The 18,309-nt window shown below is 37.5% G+C and overlaps 1 protein-coding gene across 6 annotated transcripts; it reads left to right on the top strand.

Moving 5' to 3' along the window:
* Nucleotides 1-3: 3 nt before the first annotated feature.
* Nucleotides 4-17,919, top strand: drn (doctor no). 6 transcript variants are annotated; one of them, XM_067354997.1, is made up of 4 exons: nucleotides 4-421; nucleotides 13,321-13,789; nucleotides 14,441-14,636; nucleotides 14,728-17,919. In XM_067354997.1, the coding sequence occupies exons 2-4, from the start codon at nucleotides 13,505-13,507 to the stop codon at nucleotides 14,874-14,876; spliced, it is 630 nt and encodes a 209-aa protein (XP_067211098.1). In that variant the 5' UTR covers nucleotides 4-421; nucleotides 13,321-13,504; the 3' UTR covers nucleotides 14,877-17,919. The 6 variants fall into 6 exon arrangements, with proteins under 6 accessions (XP_067211098.1, XP_012225585.1, XP_067211101.1 ...); XM_012370162.2 differs by having other exon boundaries at nucleotides 13-421; nucleotides 14,465-14,636; XM_067355000.1 differs by lacking the exon at nucleotides 4-421 and adding an exon at nucleotides 591-818.
* Nucleotides 17,920-18,309: the final 390 nt, after the last annotated feature.

The raw sequence follows: 18,309 nt of genomic DNA, 5'->3' as shown, positions 1-18,309 counted from the left end.
AGTCATCAGCAGTATTCGTTGTCGTGTTAGCTTTGGTGGTCGGCTTCCCGCTGTCGAAAAAGTTCGGTGTGACTGTAGTAGTAATAAGTCACTGTGTAACGATTAATGCCGTAATTATCGTTACATCGTTACCGTCGCAGTCGTTTCGCTATCGCCTCGGTCTTTCTCTTATCTTCTCACACTCCCTCTCATTCCTGTCATTGTCTCTCCCTCTCTCCTTCTCACTCTCCTCTCGTATATCGCGCGTATTGTGAAACAGTGTGAAACGCGAGGCGGGCAGTTCCGCGAAGCGGGATTCATTTGCGAGCGAGGTGACCGAATGTTCCGCTAAGAATTATGTGGAATACTGACGCAGGATTGGGATCGGTCGCGCGTCAAGTCAGCTGACATATTGCGCCCTGCTGCACCGCAACAGCCTTCGGTAAGTGTCGCAATACTCGTGCGCGCAGCTCTCTACCCCGCGCTGAAGCTCTACTCCGATCGCCGCGACTATTTTCGGGTCGGGCGATAGAGCCGTGAGAGACCGGACCCGTCGGACTCGTCGGCTCGCGCGCACGCATACGTGTTCCCGATCAAAGCGCGAGCTCCGTTTCACTCGCGCGTGTCTCGTCTGCGTTACGTGCGCGTTACACCGTTCCGCTCGGGACGTGCCGAGAGCCGCCGCGCCGTGTTCGCGGAACGGACGCGGCGGTACGCGCAGGAACGTCGACGTGTTAAGTGGCCCGTGGTTCGCGACAAGAGAGACGGACAAAGGAACGGCGCAATTTGCGGCTAAGTGCGTATTCAAGGATGGAAGCCATGTCCCACCGTCCGCCACTGTGCGTCGACCGTTCCCCTGTGTTCTTTGCATGCGTGTGTGGCCGAGGAGCCTCTCTTTCTTTCTCGCGTCCCTCCCCCTGCTTCCTTTTTATATCACTCTTTCTCACTCTCTCTTTCTGCGTTTCTCGTTCTCTCTTTCTCTCTCTCTTTCCCCCTTCTTATCGTCGTCTCTCTTTTTTATTGTCGGCCTATCGACGGCAGCGCTCGCATCCGAGATTCGAATGTGCGTACACGAGACGTCATAAACGCCTGCCTATCCGCTAAATAGACACTTCTGTAGAAGAATAGAATTTATCGCATTTAAATGTTTGTGCATTCGACCTGTAAAAGTTTAATATTCCATTCTTTTTCCAACATTCCATTTGTTTGACACGAGATTAATCTCTTATCTAATCCTAGCACTATGTGAGATATAGCGCGCGTCATACATAGCTGTTCGGCGTTGCCTTTTTGTCCGCCGCGAATAATCTTGATTTGCCAATAGTTTAACGCAGTGCGTTCTACCGAAAGAGTATCCGTTTAATAACGGATTTATGACGCATATACTATACGTGCACGCATGTACACTGATCTCTCCCTCCTCCTTTCTGCCCCCCTTTAAAACACCGATCGCCGACGTATTTCCCTTCAGGTGTCCCTTCGGCCATCTCTCTCTTTCTCTCTTCCCATCCCACTTCAGCATTCGTACCACGTTGTTTACAATCTTTCTTCTGGCACGACCAGAGATCGCGGATCGAGCTCGTTTCAGCTGCTCCCGAGAACCCGACGAGAGAGAAAGACGGACCGCGCGCGATCGGTCGAACGGAACTCTCTCGCCGCGTATTTCCCAAGCGTAGCGCGCAACGCGCCTCCCCGCGCCGCCTTATCAAGAATAATTTCTCGTATCTACCGCAGCACTTCCACTCGTACGCGTCGCTTTACCTGACCCGACCGCTCTGACTCGCTCTGACGCCAGCGGTTCGCGCCCACGTCATTGCACCCTGTCGAGCCTGCATTTTCTGAAGTAATTTGCAGAAGGAATTTATACGCGATACAGTAACGAGCGAGCTTTGATGAATCGTTAAATGTGAGGCTTAATATTTAATCACTCTTATCGCTGCCAATTGAATATATATATATGTAAAAGAATGAATGATCTCTCTTTTTTCTTACTGCTGTCAAAAGATTGCATGACAAAATATATGTAATAATCATTCGCTTTCTTTACATAAATATTTCCAAGCTATAAATCTTCCGAAATAATTTTCGCTTAATATATTTAAAACAGGTGTTTTTTGCGTTTATGTACGAAATTCTAGAATTATCATATTTGTTGCGTAAAAAAGGCGGAAGATTAATTTAAGAAAATAGCTCTTTAACATTGAAGACTAGATAATAGTGCATAATTAGTGCATTGAGTTTCAAGGATAGAGTTAAGTAACAAAATCTCTCATGTTCTAACTTATTTTTAATCGAATTTTTTTCTTAAAGAATTTAATCTCTAATTGCCAAATATTTAATGTTGAAAATTAACACTGAAAACGAAGAAATATAATTGAATAATGACATTTCGCAGAGTATCTGTCAGATCAAATTTATCGTGAATTGTGAAATTTGTTAGGATATTTCGTGATGTTGAGACATCCTGCGTGAGTTGCTTATTTTCGATACGCTCGTTCAGAAGGCTCGCCGGACGAGTTTAATGAATTCTCCTCCTTTCCTTATTGCGCGCCTGCTTCCAGACCCATTCGCATCTTTTAATTTACATTGCCGTTAACGTCAATCGCGATGCATTTTTTCACTGTAGTTTACAAGTCTTTTTTATTTTTATGGTATCGTAACGGATCGTCACGTGCGATAACGAATTCCGCCTCCTTTCCACTTTTCGTGTGCTCTCTGTATCTATATCTATAGATATAGATCGATATACTCTACGAGTTATGCCGTTTATGATCCAAGTCTACTCTGTGTATCTTATTTTCTTTCTACATACACCTTGACTTATTCGTATGATCGCTAAATATCAAAGTTTTGTCTACATCCTACGTACATTGTATTAAAAATCCTTTACGGGGTCTCTTCTTTTATTAAAATTCATGCAAAGCTCTTCTTGATTTTCAAGATTTTATTTTATTCTAATTTGTTTTTCGTGCAGTGTACAGATTATGTATTCGACAGTGCTGTTGACGACAGATCATTGATCATCGCGAAGTCGGTGTATATTTTTTCTCAGCGAAGACAACAGTTATCGTCTGTGTTGGTCTTTTCATTCATCATACGTGAATTATATTGACAATAAAATATTTTATTTTTTCGTATTTTTTTATAAGTTTTTAAAGATTTTTTTAGCAAAATAAAAGTCAATTTTTTTCCTTAACGAAAATGTGACATTTACTTCGTTTTTTAGTTTGGCCTCTATTATTTATAACTTGGAGTGCGTGACGGATGATACACCCTGTATACATCTCCGAGTGATAATTAACGTATCTCAGATTGCAATTAGCGCTTCTAAATTTAACATAACTTTTTACCTTGCTTTATTATGCTCATTTTAACGGATTTGGTATTGGAATCGTAATAAACGTGCCTTTGACACGCTCCTTCTTTTCTCTCTCATTCCGCATGCCAATCCTTTCTCCCAACTCTTAAGCCTGGACTACAACAGAAGTTGGAGTAGATGGATAGAAGTAGATCATATTCAAGTATTGTGTTCTGTCATCTTGTGTTTTGTCACGTGTAGTTGTAAAGATTACAATTCGAATTCGAAAAGAAAAGACATTGTTTACGGTACTATTTGTTTTCGTGCGGTTGTAACCAAATGTATGTGTCATTGTTATAATACGTAATGAACTACGCGAGGTAATTCAAAGATGAAAAATTGAAAAGTTTAAAAATGAGACGTATATGATAAGGCATTAATTAACATCGTACATTTTTTTCTTATTTTTTAAAATTGGTCGAAGATCTGCAGAAATTTGTAATCACGCGCTTATTACTTACACTTGTGTATCAATCGAGGTTCACGATTATACGCACAGTGCGTCGAAAGAATCGACGACGTAAATTCCTCGCGCTGTAAATGTTCGGTTCTTCAATTGATCGTGTTGATTGATACAAGCATGCTACAGAGTATATAGGGCGTTGTGAAATTATCAGTACGTATAGCGCTAATAATACCTGTCGGAATAAGTGAATTAACAAACTGTTGGTTTTAACATTCGCTTTAATTTCGATTCAACTGACTTGCGCCTGTTCTTAGGATCGGAATTAGAGGCAAAAACTGAGTTAAAACACGGTGTAGTTTAATGTAAACGACGCTGGCAGAACTAGCTGTTAACAATATAAGCGTAAAAACCAATTGGTTCTGAAGTGCAGAGAGTGCACAGTAAACGGTTTATCAATACATATTAGGAATAACTACCCTCATGACCTATTTCCACTATAAAGCGTGTCATATTACGAAAGATGCACACCGCTGCACAATGCGAGCCATTACTTGACGCTTTTACAAACCCGTGAAGATTTCTTCCGAGAAAAAAAAGTAATACGGAAATGGAAGTAATTCTGAATAATCTGTAGTGGAGGTGGCACGGCCAATTTAATAAGATTCTTATCGGAGCAGTTTGATACGATCTTTAAGTGCCCTTTGAAAAAATTAAGACAATTTGAGGCAAATAATTCCGAAAATCATAAGTCGACTTGATGCGCAATATAAACATTTACTGCGCTATTCATTGAGAAAAGTGAGCTGCTGGTTTAAGCCACTGTTTCTCTCAAATAAGAAGTCCTGCCACGATTTATTTCTCAACTTGTTGTAGGTTGGGCCGTTATTGCACCGAGTGTCTCTCATTTTATATCGCATTTTTATATATCTCATTGTGTCTCGCGGCTTTTACGCGTAGCGACGGCTTACGCACGCATACACGGCACGCGCGTGTGCGTACAATATGCTCCGTCTGCACGCGCGGCACGGACGGGAAGGGACTTGTCTCCCTCTCTCTCTCTTTCTCTGGGACAATGTACTCTCCGCCGCGTTCCGCGCGCGCGCGCGCGCGCGTATACGTGAAAGCTGTGGCGAGATCGTCACGAGACAGGTAGAGGTGCACGGGGGGGGGGAGGTAGGGCTGGCCATTCAAAAAAACGAAATCGCTTTTAGTCACTGAAGCATCGGCAACGGTGCCGCATCAATATATTGGCAAACCGCAATACCGTTAAAAAGTATCGATACCGTGCGGCATGAGAAATTAATCGAGGCTAAAAATTGTATATCATTTTCTTAGAGCTTACAATTGTAATTGTTGCGTGTCGGAATTTTTAACGTAAACATATAATATTTGCACTGGGAATTTAAACTAATAATGTTAAAAAATAATTATTCATTGATACTTTTTAGCATAGTTTTCAACAGTTAACGTCGCTATTCTCTTTAACGTCGAGATGCCTTCCGGTGTTTCTAAGCACGCTGGTTTGAAGATTTTTTTTTTCGAACGCATCGCTGATAGTACGCGCGTACTTGTTTGTCACATATGCGGACGCGGCGCTATGGCGCCTCCGCCCGAGCTGCGAAATGAATATGAATCATCATCTCTCGATCGGCGTGAGTGCGCGAAAAATGTGGGACGTCGCACCGCACCGCATCGCGAATGCGCGCGCACGGGATATTTTGTTCCGCCGCGTTTCCGCGTGATCTACGAGTGACTCGCGCGTCGTATCTCTCAGATTTCTCGCGAGGCGCGTGTCTAAGCGGATTGTTGCGTATAGTTTGGAATGTATTTCGAGTCGACGTTTGCGCGAATCCCGGTTCTCGAGAATAGCCGCCCAGCTGTGTCATTATTGTAGAGCTGTAATAGAAAAAGGATGTTGCGATGTGCCTGAAATTCCTATCGGTATAATTTGGATGTTAGTTGGAAAGATAATGATTTCTGGCAGAAACTGAAACACTTTGCATTTTTTCCATATATATTATATCATATGAAATACGATTGTTATTTACTTGTAAATTTTGCTGGATGAGAATGAACTTTGAATCATATTTTGCGAAGTTCTTTCGTTTCGATACAATATCAAAGTATTGATATATACGAATTCGTCGAAACAAATAAGAAAAAAAATTATCCATTTTGACAAGCAGAGAAAGTCAATTTGAATAAAATATCAATGCTTTTTCCGTATCTGTACGTGATCTCGTTGCGCTCGAATTGCATCGCTGGGTTGTTACACACGGAACGTCTCTTTGACTTTGATCGACGAATCCCGGATTCGTTTCACAAGAGAAATTAGTTCGGAAAACTCATTTTGCGTGTCGAAGTTTAACGCTTTCTAAGGCAAATTTATCGCCCGCATTTTCTGACCGATTAGAATTTTCTGATTCTATGCGAATGCGGAGTTGTACGAATTTCTGTCTAGTTTCGACACAAATAGAAAGTCTTCACGCACGCATTGATTTGTTATGTAATAGATTCGCGAAGATTAGTCCTCTTTTTTTTGCTTCAAATTCTATTATCGAATAGGTGCAACCGCACACGATGCGGAGTTAAAAACGACGCTGCGACAATATTAGCGTCTAAACACGAACTCAAGCAACACTTTTAGTTTCGTGGCCGTTACCTGCTCCTGCTCTAAATTTAACCCTTGCATACAGGGCAAGGAATACACTGGTTCTCGAAGAACCGCGAATTCAAAAGTGCGCGAATCTTTTAACCCTTTCAATCAAAATTTTACAAACCTGCGCAATAATATAATTGGAGAGCGAGTTCTACATTCATTCTATTTTTATCGCATTTTATTGCGCATTAATCTTATTTTTCATGATGGGACATTTTTGACATCATTTACGCTCGATATTATTTCAGCAGAGATGAAAATTTTGTTCATTGCACTTAAACTGATAACACGAGGAAATTTTGTGTAATTTCGACGAATTTAGATTTTAATGTTCTATATATGTGCAAAAGTAATACCGATGTTTCATTGTGTAACAAAAATGAAACTCAAGCGCGTTATCACCAGAGTTTTAAAATATGTACGCGCACTCGTCACGTATCGTGTCCGTTATTTCGAAGTCACGTCGCAAAAGTAGGTTAAATTTTACTGAAAAATTCACATATTTTGATTGTCCGTCGCAGTCCAGAAAGAAAGATAAAGCAATGTTTCAAGGTTGTGTGACTCGTGGTTGAGCCTCTTCCGAAATTCGAGATATTTCTGTACGATAAAGGCGACGGTGCGGTGGTGAGTCGAACGATACGACTTTGCGAAGGTCGAACAACCGTGCAACGTTAGCAGCCATTGTGAGAAAGGTCGTTTACTCCACCGAGTAAACAAAGCTCACGAATCTTTGATGTACTTTGAGAGCCTTCCGCGCCTTTACTCGCGACTGATGCACCCGCGCTATTTTTTAACGTTCGCGCACGAAATATACGAATGTGAATTAACACAGAACGAACATATTCTCTTTGCGAACTTTTGCGAAGGTTATGTTAATGCGACCAATTAAACACACAAAGAACAATTTTTATATCTTTCATCTCGGAACGCAGCTCGGATTCGGAATGAAATTATTCAGTTGGACACACACACACACAAGCGGCTTCTCAGATAGAAATTTAAAATTGATCTTTATCTTCTCTCTCGGCGAAAAAAATTCGATTGACCGCTACCTTTCTTCTCAGCTTTCTAATTTTTGTCGCTACCGTAGGATACTTTGTTCTCACATCCGAGCGAAAGATCTCACTTCGTTCGTTAGACGAGTTTCGATCGATACGCGCTCTCGCCCTCCGTTGCTTGACGTCATCCTCTTTTTATTCCAATTTATTAAAATCGACGTTAAGGTCGCGCACGCGTTGCACGTTTAACACATTGATGAACACTCATATAAGGGTGAGTTTGAAGAAAAAGAATTATCGAATTTTTCGAAAGGTAAAAAGTTTATGATGGTGGAAAAATAGTGTTTTAGCATGATCGCGGCATGAATGAACGCAGCGTAGAGATCGAGTCATTGCGCCTCAACGTGAACTTTACCATGACTTATTGTTTGTTCATGCGTGGAACACCCCCTTCTTTCCACCCACGCAAAATACATATTTTTTTAAACCGGCATATGCTGTTCACGGCTTATTGCAAAAAGAAGTTTATGATTCAGACAATAAATTTCTTCGGCAGAAATTTCTTCGCGCATTACAAAGGCAATGCTGAGCTACGTATTTTTGCGCAGGTCGATTCGCGAGAACAAAAACCATTCAGATAAGTAATCGGGAAATGCGAGTGCGTCATTGTCGTCCGCGTAGCATGAGTCAAATGTGCGGGTTTCGTAAAAGATGCTTTAGCAATTCACTTTATAATGAAGTCAACAAGATATAGGCAATTGTTCAATCAGAGAGAAGTAGGCTGACCATGCTGTGTCTAACTTTTGCAAAAAATACAAGATTGCGCTCTCCGTCTTTATGGAATTTTATATTCCTTATTTCCAGTTTTGTGAGAAAATAAATAACAAGAATAATAATGTTTATTTATGTTTAATATCAATTATTAAAGTTTATTATTTATGAGGATAGATCTATCGATAATTGCATCAGAATCCATATTACTATTCGCTATTTTGTATTAGAAATTTAAATCAAAAATTGTAAAATAAAAAAATATTGTGTAAGAATTATATGATTATTATAGAGTAATTAAAAAACTTAATTTGTCTTTTGTGCCACCCGCTTATCTTTGCCTCGACCTTGCTTCTGCGGCATTGCCTCTTTCCTCATTGAGGCGGAGGAGTTTACCAGCTCGGTACTTATAAATGATGACGACCGTGACGTATCTAAGAATAATGTTGAAGCTATTGTTTTCTCAAGATTTAATTGCACGAAAAGGCTGATTATCACATTGTTATTCTCGATTCATTTCTATATTTTCAACGATTGACGTGTGTTTATTAAGAGTTTACAATAATTTTCAATTAGTTTGACAGTGTGGAAAGCAAATTTTGAGTAACAGGCTACACAAATTATTAACTACATGTCATTTAATTTTCAATTATACTAGATTATACCTATTTGATGATATTGTCGCGTCTATTGCAGCTGTCAAAATTTCACGTGCCGCGATCGTGTTGTCGATCAGGCTTGGCGAGGAGCATAAGCGGGGTTAAAGCCCGATTAAGCGGAGGCACAAGTTGAAAGTGGGGGAATTCGGGGATTCTTCGAGGAATTATTTTCCGGTGAATTGTGTAAACAGCCAATTCTTGCTCGCGTGTTCTTTACTTACGCAGTAAATTTTGGACAAACAAATAATTTTCCATACAATATTTATGATTTTTCATATAATATTTTAATACGTTTCCGTGGCATTTATCAGTTTTCTATACACTTTTTTTCAAGTATGCCGTTTTGCTATATCAAAGCTAACATCCGTGCGAGCGAGCAACTCATTCGAAGATTGCGTGTTCGGCACGGTTTATCATCCGCGATGTTTGTCTCGTGGCGTAGGATATATCGTTTCCGTGGCAGAGCGGCGCAAATTACACGAGCGCGGCACGACGGACGATAGAATTAAACGTGGAGTGATCGCCGCATTTAAACTCGCGTCGTCGTGCCACCTGTCCCTTCCCCGTCGCGCGTAGGAGTGTGCATTGGAAACACCTTATGGGAAGGTTTGATCGACGGACCTTGTGGTACTAGAAAGCGCATACAGGCGTGTGCCCTCTGCCCCTCCTTTCCCCTTTCTTGCCCCTTCCTGGTTTTCTCGGTTATCACTTCACTTCGGCGCTGTCCGCTGACTACTGCGGCGTTTGTGCATGCAGCTGCTCCATTTAATTCCGTAGTCTTTAAGCGAACGATTTTAATTCTGCCCTCGCATGCACGATGTGTGAAATTTTTATTGCGAAAATACAGGGACAAAACGATTGCGTGGAAAGTAAATGATTCCGGTTATGCGAAGTTAAGGTTTTTAGCAAGGGTCGAGTTTTTTTTTCCAGAAAATGTGTTTTCAAATTTGTATTCTTAAAATCGATTTTTTTGCATGATGATTAATATTATTATACGCTTATTGAATGTTAGGAATAGTATTTTTTATCGTGTGTATTTCATAATCTTGCATATTAATAATTTACCTATTGATCAACTTTTGCAATTTTTTTATGAGTATTTTATTTGGAAAAAAAAGTAATTGTCGGTTGTAAATTATCCTGATTTTTTCTTTAAACATTCTGATTAAATGAACATACGATTACGCGAGTACGATAGTTAATTTTATGTAAGTGACGCTTATCAGAGCCCAACAAAAATTTTTCTTTTTAATGTCTGATGCAATTAATGCTAACGTTTACTCAAACACTCAGAAGAAAATGTTTACGTATTTCATATGTTTTACTAATCGTTTAATAAGTTTGTGTTTCGGGTTGCGTTTAAAATCGTTCTATAAAATCAATTTTGTTACATTCTAATATATCTCTATATTAAGAGATACATTTTATAATTATATGAGTTTGAATAATGAATATTCTTACATATTTATTGTTTCATACTAATTTCTAATCGTAAAATACGTTTATCGATTAATTTATTAAACATAAAATATACAGATTTGATATAAAAAGGTTTATTTTCTTATTGACATTACTGTACACTACTAAGAATAGTATATTTTAATTCGGCACAATTCTAACTTACCCAGTTATTCAATATCGATGAAAATTCGCGAGACACGCTTTCAACACTATTTCAGTACAATCCTATATGCGTTCTAATAACTTTTTCTCGATCGAGACGGTTGACCCAATTCTTAACCCTCGTTCGACTCTTTGTAACCGATAGGAAATACTATTTGATTTAAATAAAGATACTCTTTATCTTTGGGATTTTTCTTTATCTTTATCTTGAGGATTCTTCTTTATCTTTATCTTGAGAATTTTTCTTTATCTTTATCTTGAGGATTTTTAGTCAAGTTATAAGAAGATCAAACTGGAAGATAATTTAGTTTTTCGGTAATTGTTTACCTAATTTTCTTTGATAGTTTTCATAAATTGAAAGTTATTAATGTCTTGACATTTTAGATTTTTGAAAAGACGAAAGTTCTCTCTAAATTGATTATCAAATTTATCATTAAGATTTAGATCAGGGTTTCTAGAACGCGTTGTATTTAGAGAAAACTTAACAAAAATCATACATTTGCGAAATGTTATTTATGTTCATGACACAATATCGGTTATATAACATAATTTTAGCGAAATTAATTAATAGAGAAAATATTTTCTTTTGATGGATTTATAAATTGAATTCTTCTAAAAAAATAAATAAGAATTGAAATATATTTATAATTTCTCTGATTATAATGAATTTGTCATATTCAAATAGTGTCTTATTCCGTTCTTAATTAGAATCAAGCTAATAATAAAACAGATCGATGACCTAACTAGCAATTTTTAAATATCCTTCTTAATTCCGTCTTTAAGGAGAGCCTGAAAAAGAATTTAACCGTTTGTCTATACGAATATAAATAAAATTATTGTTATCCGACAGTTTTCGAATTATATAACATTGATCTTAGATCAAGTAATATAAATCTTGACTTGTATAAATTTTATATTGATATACTTAATTTATCCATGTAACCAAAACCATAAATTTGTAAATTTATCTCTTACCATGATTTGTTAAAAGTTTAAAAAAATTATATTCAAATTCTAAATTTAATCTTTAAGTCTTTTGTTATCACAGTTTTATAAATAGAACGTTTTAAAATCACTTATTCACATGTTGTAATGTCAAAAAGTGGTCATATTCTGCTTTACAATTCGTAGTTTCAATTGGATTTAATTGGAATTAATCGCTCACGAAGAGAAATTCAAAACCATTTTAGTCGAATGCACTGTCGAAATCGTGACGAAAATTGACGCGATAAAATTTTCGCGTAGAAATTCTCACCGATGAAATTTGCAATCAGGAGAAAGCGCGTCCCGAACACCCCGTATACTATGTCGAGTGTGTTCACGGCGAAAGAGTTTAAGTTCTGTGTCCACGATCGTGCCTGATGCGCCGCCGCGGCGTGCCGCGTCGCCTCACGCGCGCGGTGCCTCTTGTCGTCGGCGTAGTCGCGTCGTCGCTTACGCGTCCGCCCAAAAGCCAGCGCGCCTGGGCCGATCGCCATCATGAAAACATTCGCCCCTCGTTATCGTTGTTTCTCCTCCGTCCTTGCAGGCTCCGCGGATTGAAGTGTAATATCGAACGCGTCCACGGCCGGGAAGTCACGAGCGCACGCAAGCACGGACACCGACGTTGGTTCACGGCCCGTTCTCCGAACGGAAACGCGACGCGCAGTGAAGGCTGCGCTTTTCGTCGCGATTACGCGCACCGCGCAAAGTGCGCCGCGAGAGATTATAAAACGAGAACGAGCCACCGCGACGGGCGAGAGACACGGGCGATTATTCTCTCGACGGTCCTATTGTGCGCGGGGTGTACGCGGGTCGCGATAAGGATACGGCCGCCGCTACTTAAATGCCTCGCACAAATTCCTACTCCATGTTGTGCATTGGTTGCGACACGGCTGCGTGTTGGAAAGTGAGTAATATCACGCTGCGCGATCACGCCTCTCTCGTTGGGCTATCGTGGCAGAAAAAAATCAGATCGCCAAGATGACGTAGTAAAAATTCTTAGGAATTATTTCTCTCTTTTCTTCGCTCTGTCTTACTCTATTCTACCAAATTCTCTTTTTTCATTTTGCTCTACCTGTCTCGGTTGGGTTTGAAGCATTGTTCTGTCTTTGCCTCTTTCTTCTTTCATTTAAGTTGAAATTCGATTATTGTCTTGGCGTGACCACACGCAGGACACGCTTCATTAAGAAGACATTTGTGATCTGACCTTGCAGGTCCAAGTTTGACTAGTGCAGGAAATTACAAATTGTTGGTAAACTTATTTTTTGTGCTACTTGAGACCTAATTGTCCAACTTCAAAGGTTAGCTTATTTTTTTTTTCAATTCAGATATTGCGCTTTATAATACGACTTTCTTAGAGTTTTTTTTAATACTTTTATATACTTTTGTATGGTTTTGTTTTTACGTAGGCAGATGGCGAGGATAACTGTATTATCTATTTATTTTTTTCGTGTCAGGAATGATAATGTGTCAAATATTTTGTGAATAAATTTACATAGTACTATAACTCTTTTGATTTTATAACTTACGATACTATTCTTTGTGATTTTGTATTAATTTGCTGTGTCATTTTTGTCCTTGATGAATGTTAGCATCCATAACATATTCTATATTCTGCTTTTCTCAAAATGATATGCATTGCTACTCCGTGCCTGTCAATATGTAGTTAAAAGATGAAAAAATTCTATATTTAAATACATGTTATAAGAATTATGTTTACTTTTGTCGATAAACTCATGATAACGTGTATTAATCAAATTTTAATATTTTAAAACTGTTATACTTTATATTATCTATTTAAACTATACAGTTATCTCAAATATTTTTATGTAATTAGTGTTTTATTTTGTTCTCTGTTATTAATTGCATAATTTATTTTGTGACAGGTGAGTACATGGTGACACACGGTTGTAGAGGAGCAATTGGGAAGAGAGCTGCAGCAAAGGACACCTAGTTATCCTGTACCAAGCTGACTGCGACTTTCCACTGTTTCTCAAGGCAGTGATCGCAACTAAGATATAAACGGGAGCCTCCTTATTTAAGGAAGAGTGACACTGAAAGACAAGCATTATGGAACGAGAATCTAATTCTATGCAAGCTCTGTGCCGCAGTGGCTGTGGATTTTATGGCTCGCCAGCTACTGAAGGCCTTTGTTCTCTTTGCTATAAAGAAAATCTGAAAAAGAAGCAACAACCTCCGGTGTCAGCTGCCACTGTACCAACCTCACAGTCAGTCTCCAGCAACGCTGGTACGTTGCAAAGCAGTTTTGGTAGCCCAGCGGCTACAGGAACGACGGCCCAACCTACCATTCCTACCATACCTCAGTCAACGTCGGATCTGCCCAATCCCAAAGAAGTAAGTATTTCTGTGTATTTCCTAGTAGTTGTTTTGCACAAATGTAACATCCTTGTTCTTTCGATTAATTTGCAGAAGGTAGCGCTTATAAGCTGTCCTGAATCCACAAGGTCGTATACATCAAATTGTTTTTAGTCTATAAAAGATATTTTGAGAGGAACAGGAAATATTACATTGTTGGGATCAAATTTGCAAAATATGTTAATATATATTCATGAATACAATCCAAAGTGTCTTTTTGCAGTGTCATAAAATTTTCTTTACTTCTAGAATTATGTGGACTATAATATAAAATAATAATTATTTATGCTCTATTATTTACAAAAAACAAGTTGTTCATATTTCAATAAGAGAATGATGTGATGTATGTAATATTGAAATATTTATTCATAATATTATGATAAAAAACAAACTGAGGAACGTGCGCTATGTATTATTTATAATTTTCATGAACATTAATATAAACAAACTTATATATCTAAGAAAATAATGAAAGTAATCATTAAGCATTTACTTTCGCAATGTTTTTAATATGTATTATGACGCAATTTCATTAAATTGAAATTTATATATACTTATTACATTAAAACGTAACAAAAGAAATTCAACGAACCTATAGTGATAAATAATTATTTTCCATTATGCTTACAGTATGTATGTACTTCTGTCAATCAGGTAAACAGGGAAGATCAGGAAAGTGAAGTAAGTGTAAGCAGTGCAGTAGCTGAAGGCTCATCGGCAAGTAGTGGCGATGTAGACGACTCCTTCGATGGCAAAGAGACTGATAAAGAATCTAAGAAGAAGAAAAACCGTTGTGCTGTATGTCGCAAAAAAGTTGGTTTGACTGGTGAGTGGTTTAAATGTAATGTATAACATGTATTATACATAATATCTAATGGAAACTTGGAAATTTTCTAACGATGGTAAATTTTTTTCAGGGTTTGAGTGCCGTTGTGGAGGACTATTTTGCGCTGTGCATCGGTACAGTGACAAGCACGATTGCAAATTCGATTACAAAGAAATGGGCGCTCAAGAAATTCGGCGCAACAATCCAGTTGTTGTTGGTGAAAAAGTGCAAAAAATTTGAACTATTTAGTGTGTAGTCGTTGGGAAAATGGTTATTATAACTATATAAACAAACAGAATATTAAAAAAAAAACACGAAGAAAACGAGGTAAATTATCTGGCAGCTGATTCGCACGTCGAGGGGTGAAACGAGCGAGTGTGCAAGACCGAAAGGAAGAGAATGAATGTGAGTGAACGCGCAAGAACGACAGCGAAATTGTTTTGTAGCTGAACGCCGAGAAAAGGTAGAAAAAAAATGAAAAGAAACGAATATCAGAACAGAACAAATAAACGAAAGATTGCAAATTTGTATGTGTGTGTATGAATGAATGATTCTTAATTGGATGCCAGTGCCATGTAAGTTTCAAGATTGTCATCTAGTGAGAGAATTTTAATTGAGAATATACCTGGTTACTAACTGCTGCCAGCTTACTACTATTATTACCTATTATTATCTTCATGATTATTACAATTTATAATTATTCTATATTATGTTTATTAATTTACACACTTAAATGGAAAATGTGAATATGAAGCTCGTTTTACGTAAAGGCAGAACTCTTGGTGCGGTCAGTCAGTCCAGGACATCTCTTTAGAAGTTTTGATTTGTTTGAAAAATTTTATACATTACTGTTTCGTTTATATATCAAAAAATTAAAAAATAGGGAATGTTGCTTAGGTAATGGCTGACGTTGATGGGTGATCACAATCTTAGGTTAATAATTAGTCTAATAATTATTAAGTATATTAGTCTATTGATTCATAAATAATGCAATGAAGTATAAGTAGTACTGTGTGTTTATGTCCAACTTCACGTGAATATAACCAGCAATTATTACTCATTAAATATGTTTCAACCTATATTGCAAATAATTATTTACACTACGGCCGCAAATCTGGGATCTGTAAATTAAACCCCTCTTTAACGCATTCTTCAATTTCTCTTAGGATATAAACTGAATTGTTAATGGTTGAAATCGTCAATTAGTTTACTCGTTTTCCTTATTTTTGCTTGTTTTGCGAGTTTTGTAGGATAGCTGCGCGAGGTATTCCGGTGCTGCATAGCAGCGCATAATGTAAGAATAAATGATTAATAAAATGTCTAGAGAGGCCGGGCATTATATGAACGACGAAGAAGAGAACTATTAACGTTTGTAAAGTGTGAACGTATACTAAAACCGTGCGAAGGATATTACGCTGATAAATTTTATAATCCACGTACATACTTCTGACTACTTTTCTTCTCCGCGCTTAAAACTCGTGCCGGAAATTTTTTTTGCCCATAAGTAGTTGTACATGTTTGTAAAGTTATAGCATATGTGGAAAGGTGCTATAGCTGCCCAGCTTTGTTGTATTCTTATAAAACGAAAATGAGTGAAAATGATATTCTGTAGCGCAAATTATGCTCCACGTAGGAAGTCAAACCTTAAAAGCTTTATTACAAGTTAAATTTTCAAGAAAAAGGAAAAAATATAAAATATATATTGCGACTTTTCAATTTCGCGTAAAAGAACATATTTTTTTCTTTTTTTCTTTATCGTATCCTGGGACAAAGCACTTCATCTAAATTGCGTGCTGCCGTTCTTTTATTTCTTATTTTGTATAATTAGGACTTACCCTGTAAAGTAGACATATCCTTTTGTTATTTGCTTAAGATTTATTTTTGCGTCACTTGGAAAAATGTACAGCAAAGTCTTTTTATTTCCGATAAATATAGCATTCTGTTAAATGTCATATCGCAAAGCTTATCAAGCTGATTTTTATTTTTTCAAAAGATCAAACAAACAGCAAATACTGCATTAGTTCTCCCATTGTTACTAAATATTTCACGTATTGCCGCCAAAAGTACTTCAGCCGAAAACGATTTTATCTCTTTGAACATAGAGTTAAATTTTCAAAAAATTTGCGATTTAACAATACCTAGAAATTAAGGTTGTCGAAAAATTCTTATCTTTCGGTATGATTACGATAATAATTCGCGCACGATTCTCCGCGGTCTTTATAAGACAACTATGCGCTGATTACATAGACAATATATGCACACCTGTTATATCAAGATTGTCGTTAAGACGAATCTGTCCTTTTTTTTTCTTTTGGCGCATTTTTAGGAACGTTGATCAGAGAAATCAGAATCGTGTGTAGAAAAGAAACGCGCACACATCCACATACACACGTATACATACACACACCGATTATCAGTAATATCGACGGAATGGTTGCCTTCAGGCCTTCATCCTATTTTAGGCATAGCATATTTTTCTAACGTGTATCGCAATATCGGAATAATCTTGCCTAGCGAGAGCGATCGAATGATAGAGAAAAAGAGAAAGAGGGAGAGAGTGATTGAAGAAATGTGTACATGGAGGGTAGAAATGATTGAAAGTGAGGCAGAGAGAGGAATGCGTGCAAGGAATATAAGTGATTTATAGGAGACAAGAGAGAAAGAAAAAGAGAGAGAGAGCGAGAGAGAGAGAAAGAGAGAAACAAAAAGAAGATTATCAGCGACGATCGTACTTGGCTGACTATATAAGGACGTAACACGATGCTTGTAATTATTACGATTGATATTAGTACGTTTAAGCTATTAAAAAAGTAACATCAACTTTAATATATTATATGATTACAATTACCATCCTTTGAAATGCTTTAGACATTTAGGTTTCACGTACGTAAAGCAAGTTAATGTATTCCTGTACGCCCCTTCCCGCCTTCCTCCTCCCTCCCTTGTCCTTTCGCCCACTCTTCTTCCTCCTCTCGTTCCATTCTTCCCGGCCCTTACGGACCTTTTAACAGTTCTTAAAAACGTTTATATAATTATAGTGGACTATATTTATGTATATTTAAAAACAAAATATATATAAATGCATCGCCCCTAACGAAAGCCGGCAATCGTTTTTTGTGTGCTCTCGACTACTTTATATAGAAATTTAATCAGCATCTCTCCGCGTTATTGTAGCTGCTGTACAAAAAGAACAGAAAAACATCTCTCGCGGACGTTTGAACGAGATGCGACTTTATTTTCTCTGTAATGAAAATTTCTGCTGCAATAAACGGTTTATCTTTTATCACGCTGAGTACATGATGACACCATAACTAAAATTTACATTTTTATATGTATATGATGCTCTTCTTAAGAATTATATTGAACGTTTTTTCGTGATATATTATTGCCATGGTATAATAGTTCTAATTTTAACAATTTTATATATAACATGCGATTAAAGGGTTGTTGATTTTTATCCGAAAATATATGCTGTACATATAATATTCGTGATTGAATAGAAAAATAAATAAATAAATAATTGTATTTAAAAACAGGTTTTAAGAGAACAATCATAAAGTAGTGGCAAAGATTTGATGAAACCAACCAGATTTTAGCAGAAAAAAATATTTAAAGCAAATTTCTTTGTTAAATCTGTCTAAAATTTGTCTGAATAGGTTAGTAAATTATAAAG

The sequence above is a fragment of the Linepithema humile genome, chromosome 5, assembly GCF_040581485.1.
Source record: "Linepithema humile isolate Giens D197 chromosome 5, Lhum_UNIL_v1.0, whole genome shotgun sequence".
NCBI lineage: Eukaryota > Metazoa > Arthropoda > Insecta > Hymenoptera > Formicidae > Linepithema > Linepithema humile.
Note: the sequence above shows the minus strand (reverse complement) of the source record. Positions and strands in the feature narration are given on the sequence as shown.